The sequence below is a fragment of the Struthio camelus genome, chromosome 2, assembly GCF_040807025.1.
Source record: "Struthio camelus isolate bStrCam1 chromosome 2, bStrCam1.hap1, whole genome shotgun sequence".
In the NCBI taxonomy this organism is placed as follows: Eukaryota; Metazoa; Chordata; class Aves; order Struthioniformes; family Struthionidae; genus Struthio; species Struthio camelus.
Window position 1 is genome coordinate 56,614,327 of NC_090943.1, and position 18,391 is coordinate 56,632,717.

An 18,391-nucleotide genomic window follows, 5' to 3' on the forward strand; every position below is an offset into this window, starting at 1 on the left:
AAAAACCAAAAAAACCCAAACAAACAAACCCCAACGGAGACGACTGACGAGGCTTTTCATTAGGTTTTTTTTTTTTGGGGGGGGGGCAAATAAAACCCGGCCCAAGCGGGCACACGACCCGCCGGCCAGCCGCCGCCCGAGCACGACGAAAGCCGGGGAGGCCCCGGGGAGGCCCCGCCGAGCCGCTCCCAGCCCCGCGGGCCGCCGCCATGTCGCGGCGGAGCACCCCCCCCCCCCCCCTCCGCCGCCGGCCGGCGGGCAGCGCGGCCCCGTCCTCCTGGCGGGAAGGGGCAGGGGCGCGGGCACCCAGCCGCGAAGCGGGGGCGGGGGCCGGGCGGCCCCTCGGTGCCGCCCTGGGAGGAGGCGGCGGCGGCGGCGGCGCCGGGCCCCGCCTCGCCCGGCTGAGGGGCGGGAGCTCCCGCCGAGCTACTACTAGCGCCGGCGGGGCGCGGGGCAGCGGCAGGAGCCGCGGCGCGGGGCCGGAGCGGTGCGGGGGCCGGGGCCGGGGCCGGGGGGCAGCGTGGCGGCGGGGCTGCCTGCCCTGCTGGCAGAGCCGCCGGGCGGGCGCGGAGGCGGCGGCGGCGGCGTCACCTCTCGCCGCTGTCCGGCGCGAAGTAAACAGGCGGCTGGGAAGCGCGGGGAGCCCTCGGAGGAGGAGGAGGGCGGGGAGGAAGGGCGCCCCTCTGTGGCGTCTGACGGCGCTTGTCCCTCCGTCCCCAGGGTACCTGTGGCCGCCCCTGCTGACGCAGCCCCGCGGCGTCCATGAGGCCCGGGCGCCGGGCCCCGAAGCCACCCCGCGCCCGGTGCTGGCCCAGCGCCCGCTCGGCGGCAGCGCAGCCCTGAGGTGAGGTGAGATGGGGGGCAACCTCGGCTGCCACCGCTCCATCCCCCGGGACCCCGCCGACCTGTGCCACAGCCGCAAGTTCAGCGCGGCCTGCAACTTCAGCAACATCCTCGTCAACCAGGAGCGGCTCAACATCAACACGGCCACGGAGGAGGAGCTGATGACCCTCCCCGGCGTCACCCGGATGGTGGCCCAGAACATCGTGGAGTATCGGGAGTACATCGGCGGCTTCAAGAAGGTGGAGGACTTGGCGCTGGTGAGTGGGGTGGGGGCGGCCAAGCTGGAGCAGGTGAAGTTCGAGATCTGCGTGAGCAGCAAGGGCAGCTCCGCGCAGCACTCGCCCAGCTCCCTGCGGAAGGACCCCACCTCCGAGCACCACCTCTCCGCCACCAAGATCAACATCAACACGGCCACTCCAGCCCAGCTCATGAGCATCCGCGGCATCACGGAGAAGATCGCCAACAGCATCGTAGACTACCGCAAAGAGCACGGGCCCTTCAAAAGTATCGAGGACCTGGTGAGGATGAACTGCATTAATTCCTCCTTTCTGGACAAAATCAGGCATCAGATTTTTGCAGAGCGGTCCCGACCCCCTTCAACGAACACCAATGGCGGCCTCAACTTCATGGCCAAGCCTCATCCCAGCCCCACGTCTTTGAGTCTCCAGAGCGAGGACTTGGATTTTCCACCTGGGGGCCCAACCCAGATCATATCCACTCGCCCCTCCGTGGAGATGTTTGGCGGCATGAGAGATGGCCGACCTGTGCTGAGGATCGCCACCTGGAACCTGCAGAGCTGCTCCGTCGAAAAAGCCAACAACCCAGGCGTGCGGGAAGTCGTGTGCATGACGCTGCTGGAGAACAGGTAAGAGGCGATACTTGACGTGTAGGCCCAGCTGAGTGAGGGGTCTTAGCTGTTTGAATCTTGTTGGTTTTTCTGTAGGATTTAGCACTGTAAAGTCCTGTTGTAGCCCTAGTACCTCGTGTGTCTAAAGTGGAGGTTTCAAGTCTCGTAATTCCTTCCGAGGATTATGCAGCGTTACCCACATCTTGCAGTGGTACCTTGGCCGAGCCTTAGCACCGGGGCTGTAATGACTGTCCCTGAATAAAGCCATTATCGTTCTTAAAAGGTGGTGGACCTCACGCAGAAGTACATACGCACTTATGCAACATCTGTGCTGGGAAGACTGAACTGTTACAGTCAGTCACGTTGTGCCTATTAATGGTTAGCAATTATTGCTGTGGTCAAGGATCAATTCTCTGTCAAGGCAAGAGCCTCTTAAACAAATCACAAACTACTTTCCTGCCAGAAGCTTGGGTGGCATAGCAGGAGAAGGATTGCTCTGTGTATGCCGTGTTTCTTACAGTGTTTCCCTAAGCATCTTATTGCTGCTCTCAGAGGCAGGATCCTGAGCTACGTTTACGTTTCTCAGAGCCAGTACAGCAGCTACTTATGTACTTATTGTCAAGTTGAGACCTTCCATTGTCTTTTCTCTGGAAAGTTTTGTTTGTCTGGTTATCTTCTTAACCTCAGTGTTAGGGCTGTCGTCCACTCTTTCCTTTGCCTCCTCCACTCGTGGGAAAAATGGGAAAAAAAAAAGGGGGGTGGGGAAGAAATCCCAAAAGCAACCCCCCACCAACCCCCAAGGAAAAAAAAGAAGTAAAAAAATGTGGACCTACCTCCCCCCGCCCCAACAAACTTCACAGCGTATTGAAAATGGTTTGTGCTGTTTAACAAGTGAGGAATGCCATAGCTCATCTGATGCGGCTGACACAAGCCCTGACAAACAGTCACCAGTGTTTGCTAAACTGGAGGAGCTGTTACCTGCAGGTGTGCCAGGTGTGGGGCAGCTACCTGGGAGACCTGGCTGGTCTCCGTGTCACCGCATCTCCTCTCTGTGCTGGTGGCAGGGCGTCCCTGGGGGAAAGCTGTGCCTCTAAAACCCAGCTCCGGGCAGTCAGCCAGCCCCTGATTTCAGCGAGTTTATGGGCACAGAGCAAGATCTGTTCGTCTGGTCAGTGACTGGACTGACCTTTAGTAATAAAGTGGGATGGTGCTTCTGTTGTTAGTGGGGGAAAAGCTGCGACCTATTTTTCATAAGGTGATAGTGCAACAGTGCTGGGAACTCTCTAAAACACTTGGTTGCTAAACTTCTTACTTTATACAGAAACATAAGAGTGCAATAAGGATTTAGAAATAACTTGTGCCCTTTCCTATCCACTCGTTCGTTCTGTCCCAGCTGATCTGTTTGTTGTTGTTGTTGTTTATGGCATTGAGAAGCTAACTCTTCTCCCTGTCTTCTCTTCAGACTTCCAGCTGGAAATTAATATAAGTAGGTGACCCTCAGACCTCTGAAAGTGGGATGTTTTAGGAAGAGGAAGTGCTGACAGCCTTCTGCCTTTGGTACCTCCTGCTGAGGGTTCTGTCCTTTGTCAGTGCTGTAATATCATGCTGAATAATAGTGATTAGAAAGATAGCAACAGTACTCTGGCATCCTGTGAAAACTCTATGCTGTTTTCCTCCTGTTTCGCTGTATATTGTTCAAGAAGCCTGATGCTTCAACACAGGAAAAATCTGCTGTCTTACGGCTGTGACTGTGTTCGATAGCCAAAATGCAGATGATAGCCCAACTTGGAGTATTCAGAAGTCATGCCGACTCTTTCAGCCTACTATCTTTCAGTATTCCTTGACTTGTTCCCCTTGTTTCAGATATCTTTATGCTTCCCTCTTCACCATGGTTATTCTTTCATTAAATAAAATCATAACTAGTTGCTGGAGTGGGTCTTAAGAGGAGGTCTTGCGGAGCTGGGCGTGGGCGAAGTCAGCAGCAGCTAGAATTGTTGAGGAAAGAAACATCTCTGATTCTCCTAAATCTCAGCATTATTAGATTCTGAAAGAAAAGCGACTATTGATTTTAGGACTCAATCTTGTAAAGTGCTAACTACCTACAACTTTTGCATCTTCATCATTTGGACAGAAGGCGTAGGGGGGAGAAAACAGGCTACCTATTAAAACCGATAGGCACATAAGATGATTTAGGCCTGCATTAGCCCACGTTGGCCACTGTATATGCAGAGCATGACCCTAACAGTTTATTTTTTTCTCTGCATGGTACTTTGTCTCTCTCCAACTTACCAAATAGGTACTCAGCTACACTGGGTAGTGTAAACAGTCTCTTTGAAACTTTGAAGTTTTAGGTAAGGCTGATATAAATACTTTTTCCTGTTCCATTTTTGTTGCACAAATGTGTGCTGTCACTCACGGAGGGACAGTACAGTGCAATTGCTTTCTGTGCTTGACCATATGTGTAGTAATGTGAGGAGCTGGAAAGAAATGAGAGAGTAACTCACATCGACAGACAAGTCTACAAAAGTTTCCTGGGAAAGTAAATGTGGGAACAGAAAGATCAACACAATGCAGGAAAAAAGTATACGTTGGGAAAAGTCTTACTCGGCACCTCAGGGAGCGGTGGAAAGGAATTTCCTCTTGCTTGCGCTAGTATTGCTGAAGTCGGTGGAGTTTTGCAGCTATAAAATGAACTTAGCTGAGGTCAGAATCTAGTTTTTTTGTGTGTGTGAAATGTACAGGCTCCCTCCCTCCCTTTTCCAGTCATGCACTCTAGAAACTGATTAAAATGATTTGCAAACTAATGCTTGCTCAAGTAAATTAACTTCCGTTGATAGTCAGTTGGAGAAATCCAACTTTTGCTTCTTCAGTCAAGACTATACCACCACACAGGTGCTTCCCCGCACTTCAGCCTAAGAAAGTCAGCAAGGTGCAACAGGTGAATCTTTAAGGTGCTCTGCATGCTCAATGGATGGCCCACATTTGTTGCTTAAATTTCCAAGCTATGAGCAAAGCTGTTGCCCAGTGGATTTGAAGGCTGTTTAGCCTCACCATCACGTAGCTTGTGAGACTGCATGCCTCCTGTGGATGCCTGAGAGCTAATTTATTTTGTGCGCAGCCATGTTCGCACAAAAAATCGTGTACAACAGTCCCTTGTAGTCCTATGTTGTCTCAGAAGCTGGAGAACACCAATTTGTCACAGAATTGTTCTTGTTTCAGGGCTTGCCTCGCACAGCTTTTTAAGCCCAGGAATAAAGCCAAGCTAAATCAAGAAGACAGAATTTGGAAAAGGGTAGAGAGCAGTAAAGAATCTTAATCTGTACTGGGATTTTCATGCCAGTGGAAAGGCAGCTTTTATCATGACCTGTCTGCATCAAATAGGGTTGAGACCACTTGGGCTTGTCCTTTCAGGCACTAACAACAGTGAAAATTGCTGTTCATTTCCAGGTGAGGCTGTAAGATGAAAGTGTTCCTTTCTTCAAGCCCTAGATAGCCTCTGCACTGAGAACAGCTGTGCAGGAAGGAAAAGGGACAGTGCCTTCATTTACAGAAAAAACAAGAAAAAGTCAAACTTCACATTACTTAGAGTAATCTGCAGAAAGAAAAAAAAATCCTCCGGGCTCGTTCCCAAAAGTGCTAAGGTTTCTTAAGAATAGCAGCAAAGGGAACGTACTCTGGTTGCTCTAGCATCCCTTATACTAAATCAGTAAGTATGACTGCTATTGCTAAGCTATTTTGAAATCCATCACTGCAGTACAAAAATAATAAAATACAGCAAGGTCCTCACTCTCTTTCTTACATTACAAAGATCTATGTTTATCACAGTGTTTGGAGTGTAAGAATGAGATATTTTCATTCACAGGATGAGAGAGTAATTTTAGAAGAGATTAACACGGTGAACATGGAGGTGAACGTGACATGGAATTGGATTAAAGATTCTAACGTGGAGTGAATTTGCCCAAACCTGCGACACTTCTGCAGACGGAGTTCAGCAAATCTGGGATTTGTTTAAAGCTTGTTAGAGCTGGCCTTCCTCTCGGAGTGCGGTTTGCCCCCTCCAGCTGCCCTCTACCCTCTATAAATGCTGGTAACCTAAAGCAGTTTGCTTGTGGCTTGAAAGATTTAAAGTGACAGCTTGTGGTTTTGAGACCCGACAGCATAGCTGATAAATTAGTTGGTGAGGGGGTAGTGCAACAGTTTCATGAAACAAAAAGCCAAGTGGTAGGCATGAAGCAGGGGGAGGACAAAATCAACAGTTTATTCTCACAAAAAATGTGGTGTTAGGGTGACACGACAAAAGGATTAGCAAGTTCAGATCAAATACAACAAACAGTTTTGGGGGCGAGGTGGGGAGGAGGAGAAGCTGAAACGGAGACATTTCCTCTGGCTGAGGTGGGCAGAGTTGCAGTGGTCCATCAGAATTTTCTCGTGCCCCACGTCATAGGGAAGGGTACTCTTCCCTCTCTTCATCCGTACCTGCCTAAAACCTGCCCCTCCTGGCCATGCACTGAGTTTCTGAGTTCCACTATAGCATGTGATTGCTCTCTCAATCTTTATTATGTGGCAGGAGCACATGCTTTATGATTGCATCAAGAAATGTGACATAGATACAGGCATGTGTAACACTGACTGATGCACAGAATATGCTAAAGATGCATCCTCTGGCTTAATTGCTTCCTCGGAAGTTTGCTAGTACCCAAGGGCAACAATTAGTTGTATGTGCTTCCCAGCAGATTTTGAGGGGGAGGTTTTCCAACTGTTTTTATTATTATTACTATTATTATTATGTATAATACTGACCAGTAACTTTGTGAAGACCTCATTTTTTTCTTTTTCTTATAAATATATTTTGTAATTGAGAAAATGAAAGCTGACACAGGGTCTGAAAGCCAAAACTCACACTCTCAAAAAGGAAGAGAAGTACCAAGGCTGCGGCTCAAGTTCCATGGAGCAGCGCTGTGACCGCGGACCGAGGGGGTCCTTCCGGCTGTCAGGCAACGCCGCCTGATCTTTCACTCTGCTTACTTTAGTCAGCTTCTTGGAGAACTTCTCTCTTTTAGATGCAAAAAGTATACGGAACAAAGCTTCAACACCTGTTGCAAAAACTTCTATAGAATAACAGAGACAAGTACCAATATAAGGTTTCTACTTGGCACTGATTTTATTCTATCCTTGGCTTAGTTTCTCTGAGAATAAGGCCGCTGTGTGAGTAATCTCTTTCAGAGCATGTCAGCCTCTCTTCCTCCCTCCAGCTTTGTAACTGGTTTACCGTTTCTGCTTAGGTTTGATAGAAGTCTCTCAAAGATACTAATTTCCTGTGCTTTGCCTCAATTTCTGTGGCTCAGAGACCCAAATCAGTGTTCCTGCTGAGGGAAAGATAGGTGGAATTCAGCCCCAAACTGCCTCCTGAGGCAACGGCTGGGCAGTCAGTCCCTATATAACACTCGCTGTGCCACCGTTCTTGCTGCCTCTTGCCCAGCAGACTGGGAGGGGAGTGCAGGAGGGACGGCAGATACTGGAGGAGAAGGGGCAGGGAAGAGGAGAAATCCACTGCTTCGCCTGACTGAAAATGTGCGTTTGTGGAAGCGCTATAGCAAGTGGCTTAGCCATGCTTGGGAAGGAGCTCTTTGTTGTGGAGGACGGTCATACCTCCTCCAGGGAGGTGTGCCCCAGTGAGCAGTCACCCTAAGTGCGTCCTCTCATCCTCTGAGAAAGACAGGCTCCCAAATCACCCTCTGGAGGAGCCTCTTTCTCTGCGCAAGAAGATGAGCTAAGCTGCCTTGTTCAGGTGCCTCAGTTAGATGTGGAAGACACCCGTCCTTCCCCTACATTAACCAGGGTGGGGTTTTTGTTTTTCTCTCAGATCTCTTACCCTGGACAGAGAGATGGCACAGTTATGCAAGGGGCAGTTGTTTGCTGCTCCAGTTTGCTGCTTTGTTTTTGGAAGGGGCGAGGTGTGGTACCTTGCAAGTTTGTGTGCCGCTCTGTAGTGGTGTTTCCCAGCAGAACAATGGAAGGGGGTTACACACCCCAGAATGGACTGTGTAGCTCTTTTCTCACGTTCCCCTCACTGGTGTTTAGTAGTAGCAGTAATAGTTGTACTTGTATGCTTCAGAGGCTCAGCACCAGGTTGTATTTGCTATTTCTGTTCCCTCACTGCAACTCGCGGTGACCCTGTGGTATGTCTGTTTTATGTCTCTCTTCTTTAACTGTCTGTTTGTTTTTTCTCAAACTAATAGTACATTGGAGCATTGCCAAGAATAATTCTCTTGCAATAAAAGATCAGGAAGGAGGCCTGGCCCGAGTAACTTGTCTGTGCTAATAAGTCTTAAACTGCAGAGGAACAAATACACCCTCTTCTCCTTATGTAATATTTAGGAAATCCTGCCTCCTGCGGCTTCAGGAAAAACTTGAGAGAAAAAAGGATTTTTTAGATTGCATCTTCTGTTTATGTGCACTTCATGAAAAGATTTTTTTTTTGAACAATATAAATACAGACACAAGTAAAACCATCATTACTGTGGGATTTTTTTTAATGTCTCTAGAGACAAAAAGGTTGGGGTGACTGAAGAACTATGTGTGGATTTGTTTCTTTCTTTTCTTTCTTTTTTTTTTTTTGTTTTGTCCCCTGCCTTTATGAGATCAAAAATATTTTACTTGCTGGGAGCCTGAAACTGCCTTCTGAATATTATCTGACGGGGGAGAGCAACAAGATATTCTTGGGTGAGACCCTGTGTTGCACTGTTTTCCAGTGAAATTCTACTGATTTATTCTAGTTCAGCATTTGGCCCATTCTTTTTATACGTCAAATCCTATGAAGGCTATAGAGGAGGTCAGTGCTACAAAGCAGAAATGTGGTATGACTTCCCTGCAGTACTGCTGCCGAATTGGGTAGGAATCACAGACCCTTTCAGAACTGGTTCCAGAAAGGTAGATGATGAGAAGTAATAATGTAGATTCCCCTTTCAAAACCCATGCATGCTTTGTATGGATGTGATACTGAGGCCCTCTATATGGCTCTATCACGGCTTCTTATGTGGGAAGTGGACCGCTTACTCAAGGTGCTGTGCAGCTCAAGTCTTTGCAGGGGAAGATTGAACAAGAGTGGGTGGACTTAGACTGAGATGGTGCAAGGCATACACCACCCCTTAGTCCAGCCTTGTGGCAAGGGCTGTTATCAGAGCAGGTCATCTGGGCCATGAGGTTGGGAAGTCTTAAGAGGAGGACGCACTGAGCTGTAGAGCTGTCTGAGCCTGCTGGTTGTCTGCTGATCTTGGTCAATCTGGCAGGTTTGATACAGGTCCCGCAACTTTTCTAACTGGGACGTAAATACCAAAATACAGGCCAGGCCTTGAAATCTCCCCCGAGTGACCTTTCTTGGGGATTTCCTCTCGTAAAAAGTGATCTTGGCATCTTGTTTACTTTAATGATCAACTGTATCAGTGTATCTTTTGAACAACTGAGAGGTGCTATTTAAGTAGCCATCTTAATCTGTGTATTGGCTTTAAAGGTGAGAACACTGCTCGAGAAACTGTTTAATAGTTAAAGGTCAATTTATCCATTATAAAATAACTTTTTTCTTTTTTTTCTTAATCTTACTCTATCACTGCTACTTGTGTCATAAAACCTGACTGAAATGAGACATCGATGGGGAAATCTTTTGTTCATATTTTTTCCGATCATGTATACTTGGTTCATCTGGCACTTACTGTCTGGATAGTTTCAGTCTGTACCTTGTGAACTCCTCCACGGGTTTATTTACTGCCACTGGATTCACCTTGCAGGTATTCTGGTAAAGTGGAGCTGCCAAATTACTTCTGCAGATTCGGCAGAGTTTGCTATCTTCTGCACAGCAAATATAAAATGGATTGGCTAAATTATGCTATAAATTGGCAAATTAGTAATCAATGTTTCACTGCCTGCTTCTGGATCATAAGCAAAGGCCACAAGGCTATAACCTCATCCTGCTAGACTTCTCAGAAAAACCTATGCCACACAATTGTAGAAAACAGACTACATAGGACTGCATCCTGTAAGAAGAATCTTTAACGCTCTGTGGTTCTTTTGCAGTTTTGGAGATCACAGTACAGGTACAGGAACAGCAGTTTTCTAGCTTTGGCTTAAAAACAGTAATCAGAACATCTAATCTTAAAGGCAAAAGATGCTGCTTTGTTCTTACCAGGAAGGGGGTGGGGGGGGGAGGAAAACCAAGGGACTGTATACATGAGAACTAAATTCTGCAATTTCTGAGCATGTGTGAGTGTAAACTCAGTCCCTCTTAGCTAAAGGAAAATACTGTCTCTGCAACCAAATGCTAATCTGGTTCACTGGTAACACTGACCTCCAGTCATTTAAAACGGGGACGTGTAAGAGAGAGTCTATTTTTACACATTTCACTGCACCCTTCTTACTGTGTAGGAATCTGGATTCCATGTTTTTCTTACAATTACATTGTAACTAGGGCCCTGATCCTTCAGTCTTCTTTTTTTTTTTTTGTGAAATCACTGGGAGTCTTGCCCTAATAATGACTTCAAGATTGGGCCAGATAAGCAGAGACAAGCTGATAGGACAGAGATTATAGCGTGCGTATAGCTTATTTTTAAATTGTATTGTTCTTCATTACGGTGCAGGTGTAAGCTCGCACACAGAGGCAGAATGTCCTTACTGAAATAATTACAACATGCTGCAGTAATTTCTCGACACTATTGTGTGGTGTGGTGATGGAGACAAGAACTGTGGCACGTTATTAACAACGGTGGCAAAAATAGGAATGCAGTAGCTTTTTCATTTTCAGATTTTTCTACCTCAGAGACTTTCCTTTGTTTGAATAAAAGCTAGCAATCTCTGCTGGTCTATTGGAAAAGAACGCTGTTATGAGTGCAGATGTTCGAGCGCTCGGTTGCTTTGCTGGCGTGAGGGTGACCTATAGCGTACCTCGTCTTACTCCAGTATTAAAAGTGGATATACTTTCCACTTTGCTTAAATCTTATCCTTTCCTTCCTTTCCCTCATCTTGGGCTTTGGTGATTCACAGCGGGAACTGAAGTACCATATGCGGCGCTGAGGACAACTTGGGCATTGTGTCAACAGCCCGTGAACAGTGAAGGGAATATGTAGCTGTGGTGAAAAAGATGTTGAGAAACTGTTTCCTTTCACCCTTGGCATTTGCAGCATATCCACTTCACGTTCAAGTCCTGTGTCATTTTCAAACGTTACAAGTAATTTAAACGGCTCAATCAGCAGCGAGGAAGATCAGCGCTGCTGACCTCATTTCCATGCTCACGTCTGGGAGGTTTTTAAAAGCAGGAGCCAAGGCTCAGCACTGAGCTGTTATTTGTCAGTGCCTGCGGTAAAATTATTAAGGGGCAGTGATTAAAGTGTTACTTGAGAAATACATTTACCCTGATTGTGCCCCATACACGTGCAGATGTTCCAGAAGTGGAACTGTATAAAAAAGGTTAATTCATATGGAAAAATACATTAGAGAATATATTGTCATATATGCTAACAGCGATTGGGAAGATTACCGTTACTAAACATGCTCCGTCTGCACTGGAATAATTCCAGTAGTCGGTCTCCCATGACCTATATGTTGATTTTTTAACATGTATTTATGTATACTGTATTTAGGTATTTTATGTATTTATGTATACTGTATTTCTTAATGAACCCTATTCTAGGGCTTGTCGGTTCTTTGAAGCGGGTGTCTATACGCCCTGAGACACCTGAGTTGTTCTGATGTGCAGAATTATTCAGAATGAAAGATGATGTCAGTGCTCTAGCCAAGCTAATTAACCTTATTTCCAAACACGGCTAATTAGCCTGGGAGCACAGTGCTAAGACATCTGGGCTGCTTCCAGTGTCCCAGCCAGCTTGTACAGAGGGAGCCTGTAGAGTTCCTCTCTCTGGCACTGTCTTACGCACCGTAGACATGTCTTGGTTGCGAGGGAAGTTCGCTGCTATACAGGCTGTCTCTTCTGTCTCTGTCTGAGGCTGGGAGTCTGCTGTCCTGGGGAGAAGTGCAGTAATGCCTCCCTGCTCTTATGGAGGAAAGACCCACAAGATAAAGCTATTGCTGGGAGCAGTTTTTGCCTTAGATTCATGAGGGTGGAGATGACGACGTGGAGAAGAATTGGAAATTTTCCTTTACCTTGTGCTTGCCTCTTTTTATATATATATATTTTTATTCCTCCTTTTTAACATTTGTTTCAGGTAAATTTCTCTAGCTGCTGTACGAATTTAGCTACAACAGCTATCCAAACTGTTCATAGCTGAACTAGTTTTTCATGGGTTAGTGAATAGCTAATTGATCAACAAGGATTTTGCTTTGAGGTGTTAGGGCAGGTTTCCTGCGCTAAATCCCTTATGCTTACAATACCTTATTAGTCATGCAAAAATAACATGATCCTTCTGTGCTTCTGTGCTTTTTTAAGAGAAAAAGTGTAAGCATCTCCTGGGTACAGTATAAATGGGTTTAAAATTTTGTTTTGGAGACGTCCTTTGACTCTTCTGTATTTATAGTTTAGTTTTTCCTCTTCTTCCTTGTTTTTCGATACATCATACGCCTGTGGTTGCAGAATGCACATGCGTTCTCTCTTGCTCTTCGTTTGATGGTTTATTCCAGCATTACTCACAGTAATTGCCGGTCAGTGACCTCTCTGCGGTTTGGATCACGTAAAGCTCAGTGAGTTTTCTGCTGAACTGGAAGTGGCATGCTGTTGTGTACACAGTAGATGCTAACTTAGAACTTCTGTTTGTTTTTTTTTTTTCATATATTTAATTTTTAGACCAAATACAACCAAGTTTATCTCTATCATAGTGCCATTGAATTTCAGGATATTATGCCAGAAATGATTCTAAATTGGTATTGAAAGATTAGCCGTAAAATCTTCAAGCTTGGTACTTTTCTGCATACAAATTCCACAGGTTTGCTATCAGACCTACTGGCTGTAGTGTATAAAATGACTACCTTATTTTTTTTCTCCTTTTCAGCAGATAAGAATGTGGAAAAACACAAACCCCTGCAAGGGGGAGAGTCTTAGCTGGGAAAGACACACATCATTTGGTTTAAAACAGTTTGCGTTTTAAACAGGGCAGCAATTTTCCGGTGGTGGCAGTGTCTGGAGCAGGGGTGGCGCTTCCACAGGGGGCAGTGATGGGGTCCATGTGCGCAAGGGTCACCTTGGTGAAGTCTTGAGATGTTTTCCTCTTGCGGTGCTTGGCTTGGTGCTGGCCTGTGCCTTACCCCCATCCACACTCACCACAGCACATGCAAGAAGTAGTACACTGTGCTTGCCTGCTGAGATCCCCACGATGGATAAAACATGAGAGCCACTTTGAATGTAAGCATGACAATAAATGTTATCAAAGAACAGGAAAATGCTGCAATGGTACCCGACTAGCTTTTGTAACCTTTATACTGACCAGCCCAAGTTTACCTATGATTTTGGCAGTAATGGTAGTGCTGTTTTTGACTATCTGCTTGTCTGTCTTCCTGCTATTGCTTTGTACAGCTCCTCCCTTATCTCTAGCTGCGTTTATATACCCATTTCATAATCAATCCCAACAGAGCTACAAGCATTAACAACTGTCCTCTGCACTGGCCTCCCTAAAGGAAAACATACTATTGAGCAATGAGCAGGATGGCATCATACCTTCATTTTCTGCAGGAACACAGGCTCAGTGAGGTTTAAGTGCAAGAACTGAAGGTCAGAGCAGTGTGGAAAGGCAGGGATCCAGCTAATGGAAATTTAGGGGTTAGACTAGAACTGTGACCTGGACAGGGGTGAATAGGTTGGTACTACTGACAGACAGCTCATCTTTAGTTCCAGTATGTTTCAGAGGGACCTCCTGATAAAGATATCTGTTGGTTAGCCAAAATAATTTGTTATTTTAATTATTTCTGATTTCTTTTATTCAAAGTAGCACCATGGAAAAGGAAAGCGCAGCTTAAAGGCCAAAACAGAAGTTCAGGGTTTGATCAGTAAGCAGTTCATGGATTTAATAGATACATGGACAGTTCCCTCACAGAGCACCTGACAGTAAAAATTCTGTCAACGTTGTGTAGGCAAAGGTTGTAATGCACAAGCAATAGCTACCCCCAAGTGTGTTTCCTGTCTCTTTTTTTGAACCAAGAGTATTTGAACTTTACTGTGGTTTGACTCACTTCACCTTCTGTTGCAAGAAGCTCCCAGTTCCATCTGGGATTTTTTTTGCTTAAAGTAAAGAGGCTTTTTTAAGCAGCTGTGTGCAGGAATGATGGTGGATCTTTAAATTACATATTTGTGCACCCAAATTCAGCAAAATGGAATTGAACAGAAGATGATGGGCTGTAACGTGCAGATTACTGTGTATTGGTTATCCATAAGTTGAAAGGAAATTATCTTGCCAAAAATCACCTCTATCTTGAACTGGAACTTGGAAGCTTGATCTTTTAAGCTGAATGTGACCCCTTTCCTCATCCTCTCTCCAGTCCTACTGAAGCAGAGTCTTTTCACTGGCTTCATGTGGCTTTTGAACAAGCTATCCTAGTTATTGGTCTTGCTGCACCTTTAGCATTTCCGATTATTAAAAGTGTGTTTCCATCAAGCTTTTGGTTTCAAGCCATTAGGGTTGAATTGTATCACTTCCCACCTTCCTACCAGGGCAAGGGCTTCAGTTTCCTTTGGTCATCCATGATCCTCTCTCCAAAAATCATCCTAACATTGTCTTTTGCTTCCAAGATGTGCTGCAGCATTTCTTTCTGCTCTGCTGAAGCCTCTGCCAGGCACTTTGAAAACCAGTCCCTTTTAAGATATCTCATGTTTCAGGCAAAATCTGCTTAAAGACGGCAGCTTTGCCTTTTAGTTCGGAGGGTGTAAAGGAGGCTCCTGTGCCACTGCTTTAGGAGAGCCTAAAGGAAAAATGTCCTTATATTTTTGATTTGTTTCTCAAATGTCCTTAAAGCTTCACAGAAAGATACAGTGTTAACTTCCTGATGTGTTGGACTTTGAACTTTTTTAACTTTCAAGAGTGGTTGTTTAAAAAGTATTTGTACGAACACTAGGAGTTTAGCAGTACTCAGCATTTTCTGCTTTCTTCAGTTGGGCCTCTATAGTTACGTTGTACTGGAGTACGCATGCTGGAGTGACAGTTTACAATTCCTGTTCCATGTAAATCTTATTTTCCTAAAGATAATATTTTGAGACATCATCTTTATGAGGAAAAATTGTTGAATTTATAACAAGAAAATTGTTTTATCTAGCAGTTCTGCAACATAGAATACTATTAAGAATATCTCTTCAAAAATAGAAAGTTCTGAACGAATATCAACTTTGCCATAGTGGTATGTTGTGCTTTTAGTATGCAGGCCAAATCCTGTTATTTGTAGGAGAAATCCTGAGTTGTCCATGCAACACTGTTTGTGCCCTGGTTTTAAAAACACTGAATGGTACGTTTTAGGGGACTGTTTGGCGTCTCTAGTCAGATTGGCACTAAATGTGAGTATTGTCTTAGTTGATATGCAAGAGTGATTTTTTTTTTTTTTTGTTAAGAATATGACAGTCTATGAGATTTTATTTCTTCTGGAGGAGAGATTTGCCAGAGGTTTTTATTATCATTCTGTTTTTTTAGGGGATATTTTTCATGCTCGTGAGATCTTCACGGGATCATTATAGTCTAAAGACTTGCTCAAGTGTTGTCCATAAACTTTGCGCATAAAGTTTAACTGCTGCCTGGCAATTTCATGTTACCCAAGAACACAGGGTTTTTTAGTGGCTTGAATCCACTCTGCAGAGAAAGCGTAGCGCTTTTTTGCTTGTTTTTATTATTCCCAGCGCGTGGCTAAAGTTGTACCTTCCAGATCTGCTCCTCAGAGCTGAGGTGCTCTTGGAAATGTTGCCAAATCCAGACGTCGCAGGACAGACGTACCTACTGAGGAAGTTTCACCGCATGCTTTGACATGTTAGTGCTCGTCCCTCATGTTCTACTGCTATAGGTTGTGAAATAAATATCACTTTGAGTAATTTGAAAACTTTCAAATAATGAAACTTGAGCCTGTTGCTAGCTGGGAGTCACGGTATTACAGTGAGGTGTATTAAGAAGTAGTTTGGGGTCTGTGAAGAGGCCAGCATAAAGCATGAGAATCACTTGTTTGCCAAGACATCTCTTTTCACTGGTTTAGTGTGCATTCCTCCTCCTATTTCATGTGCGACTTTCTTTGCCTTTCTCCATGCACTTATCCCCTTCTTTCTGTGCACACACTGAGCCTAGATGAATTTCTTTCCCTTAATCTTGGAGCTTGCAGAGGAGAGGGCTTTTTCACAGGCTTTGGTTGGAGTGATTTTTCTACCTTAAATCTTTTCTGACCCATTAAAATGCATTGCAAGACAAGACTTCCATGAGGCTGCATCAGTTCCTGAACTTGCTCCCACTAAGCTGGTAGTTAAACTCCTGTTGATGCCAAGCAAGACTAGATCCAGGGAATTTTTTCTTAAATCTTCCCTGAGTATATGCCATGCTCTTCTCTGGGGACATTGTTAGAGCTAGTAGATCTTTCTCAGCTGCTATAATTTTTTTGTCCCCTTCTGAGCTGAGCTATGCTGCTTTATGCCAGCTGAGACTCTGGCTTCCCTGCCTAGGTAAGGAGTGAGGATGGGAGGGAAATGGCTGGCCATATGCTTTCTCAGGCAGCTTAGAAAAGCATGGTCCGACCACTGCTGGCACTTTGAGGTCTCCTATCAAAGAGGCCAGGTCTGATGGCAGCAACCGTCCTTCACGGCCCCAAATAAAAATAATTTGCATCTAAGTGTATGTTGCTGGGCCTGAGTCCCATCAAGATTTCCAGTGAGGTCATGAATTAATAGAATAAAGCAAGAATCATGGAACCTTTCCTGCTGTTATTGCCACCTGAACTCCAGCAGAGAAATGCATTTAGATTTGGAAAGATACTGTTTAAAAGGCATCTTTGGACATGTTGCTTATTCCCTGTTTCCATCCTTCTGAGTGCTGCGTCCAGTCAATCATTTCTGCATATTTCCTTTTCCTTGTCGCCTTAATTTTACATCCAGTTTTCCATACAGTCATTTCTTCTTATAGATAAGAGGATATGCTTGGTATTTTACTACTGTTCTGTTGTCTCTAGGTATTAAATCATTAGTCTGATTGCTTTTACAGAATACTTTTATGGCTCAACTTTAGGAAGCAGTCATGCTACTAAAACTTGTACGAATCACACATCTTAAATGATCTGAAATGCTTTCCATAGAGCAATGATTAGATTATCCTCAGAATAGCCAAGAAATGGGAATGAGAACAGTGCTGTAAAAGGGTTATAATTTCTGCTTCATATACTTCATAGGGCTGCAGGTGCGTAAGTACCACTGAGAAGAATCACCAGAGCCTTGTTTGTATTGCTTTCTGCTACCAATATAGCTTGGAAGGTAGAGGAGTTAAAATCCAATATCGAATCTAATAAAATAGTTACCAGGACTTAGTATGCAATGTTCTCGGCTTGTGCTCATTAGGGGTGTCCGTGTGGCCTTGTTCACCATTTTGTCGCCTGTTTTTTTGTGGGGTTGTCACCTGTTCAGTCTGGAGAAGAATGTGATCTGGGGCACAGCTGAGCTGGGTCAGGCATGGTATCTCTGTGGCTGGCAGGAGAGCGGGTAAAGCTACAGGGGACATCTTCATAAGCATCCACGCGATTCTGTTTCGTCATGCACATAGTTTGCTAAGAGCTACTTTATCCGCTGTGGACCTCTTCACAAAACATGGAAAGCATGTACAAAACTGCATGAGGCATAATTTTGCACTGCTGTGCAGAGCACAGCACAGCTCATAAAACACTATATCCTCCTCTTGACCCTTTCTAAAATATGATTGCACTTCAGCTTTAATATTTGGAGAGCTCTGGTTCTGGCCAAGCAGGCTTTCTCATTCCCACAAAAGACCTGTGTTTCTAAGATGGTGTTATATTGAAGCCTCTGACCTAAATAAGGTTAAGAATCTGGATGACACAATTAGCTCTAAATGCCAGAAAAAAGCTAAGCTCAGGCCCCTGTTCTTTACATTCGCAGGGACTGTCTGTGTGCAGGGCACTGCACTACTCTTACATCCTTATGCTTTAAAAGCCAGTCTTATGTCCAGACATCTCCAAGCCTGGCACACAGGGGTACTGTTTGACTGGGAAGCTTTCAAAACTTCTTCCTGTGTGTCATTGTAAAGTTTGAAGCTGGGATTGCTTCCAGCTCACTGAAGACACTCTGACATTGTTTCTTCCTAATCCCTTCCCCCTTCCAGAATATGGTTTTTATGGAGGCTAGCGTGTTGTGTTGTTTGCTTTCTGTGCTGAAACACAAGCAGCAGTTCATGGGAATAATGTAACCCTGAATTAGCTATGAGCCAAGGCAGAGCGCGGTTTTATGGTGTGATGGTGGTATGAGTGGTTGGCTCTCGCATATTCCAGCAGTGAGGCTTAGCTACCAGGGCTGGCTCATGGCACTGCTCAATTTATCTCCTTGCTGGCCTACTATCAAGAAGCACAAATGTTTAGCTCTGCAGGCTTTCCGGGTTTCAGCATGGAGAAGTGACACTTCCCCCTTGACCCTGCTGTAATCACTTGTGGCTGATTTGCTGCTGGTTTGCTATTCCTTTTTGTCTATGTGTAGGTAGTCAGAGGAAATAAAGCAGGTTGCTAGAACGGGGAGAGGAGCGCTTGGTATTG

The 18,391-nt window shown here is 45.2% G+C and overlaps 1 protein-coding gene across 1 annotated transcript in view; it reads left to right on the forward strand.

Annotated features, from left to right (window-relative positions):
- The first annotated feature begins 463 nt into the window (after nucleotides 1-463).
- The window catches only part of EEPD1 (endonuclease/exonuclease/phosphatase family domain containing 1), a 73,221-nt gene continuing 55,293 nt past the window's right edge, over nucleotides 464-18,391 (forward strand). Inside the window, exons 1-2 of the mRNA XM_068935890.1 lie at nucleotides 464-487; nucleotides 721-1,708. Coding sequence (XP_068791991.1) covers nucleotides 855-1,708 — 854 coding nt within the window. The 5' untranslated portion in view covers nucleotides 464-487; nucleotides 721-854. The remainder of the gene's footprint in view (nucleotides 488-720; nucleotides 1,709-18,391) is intronic.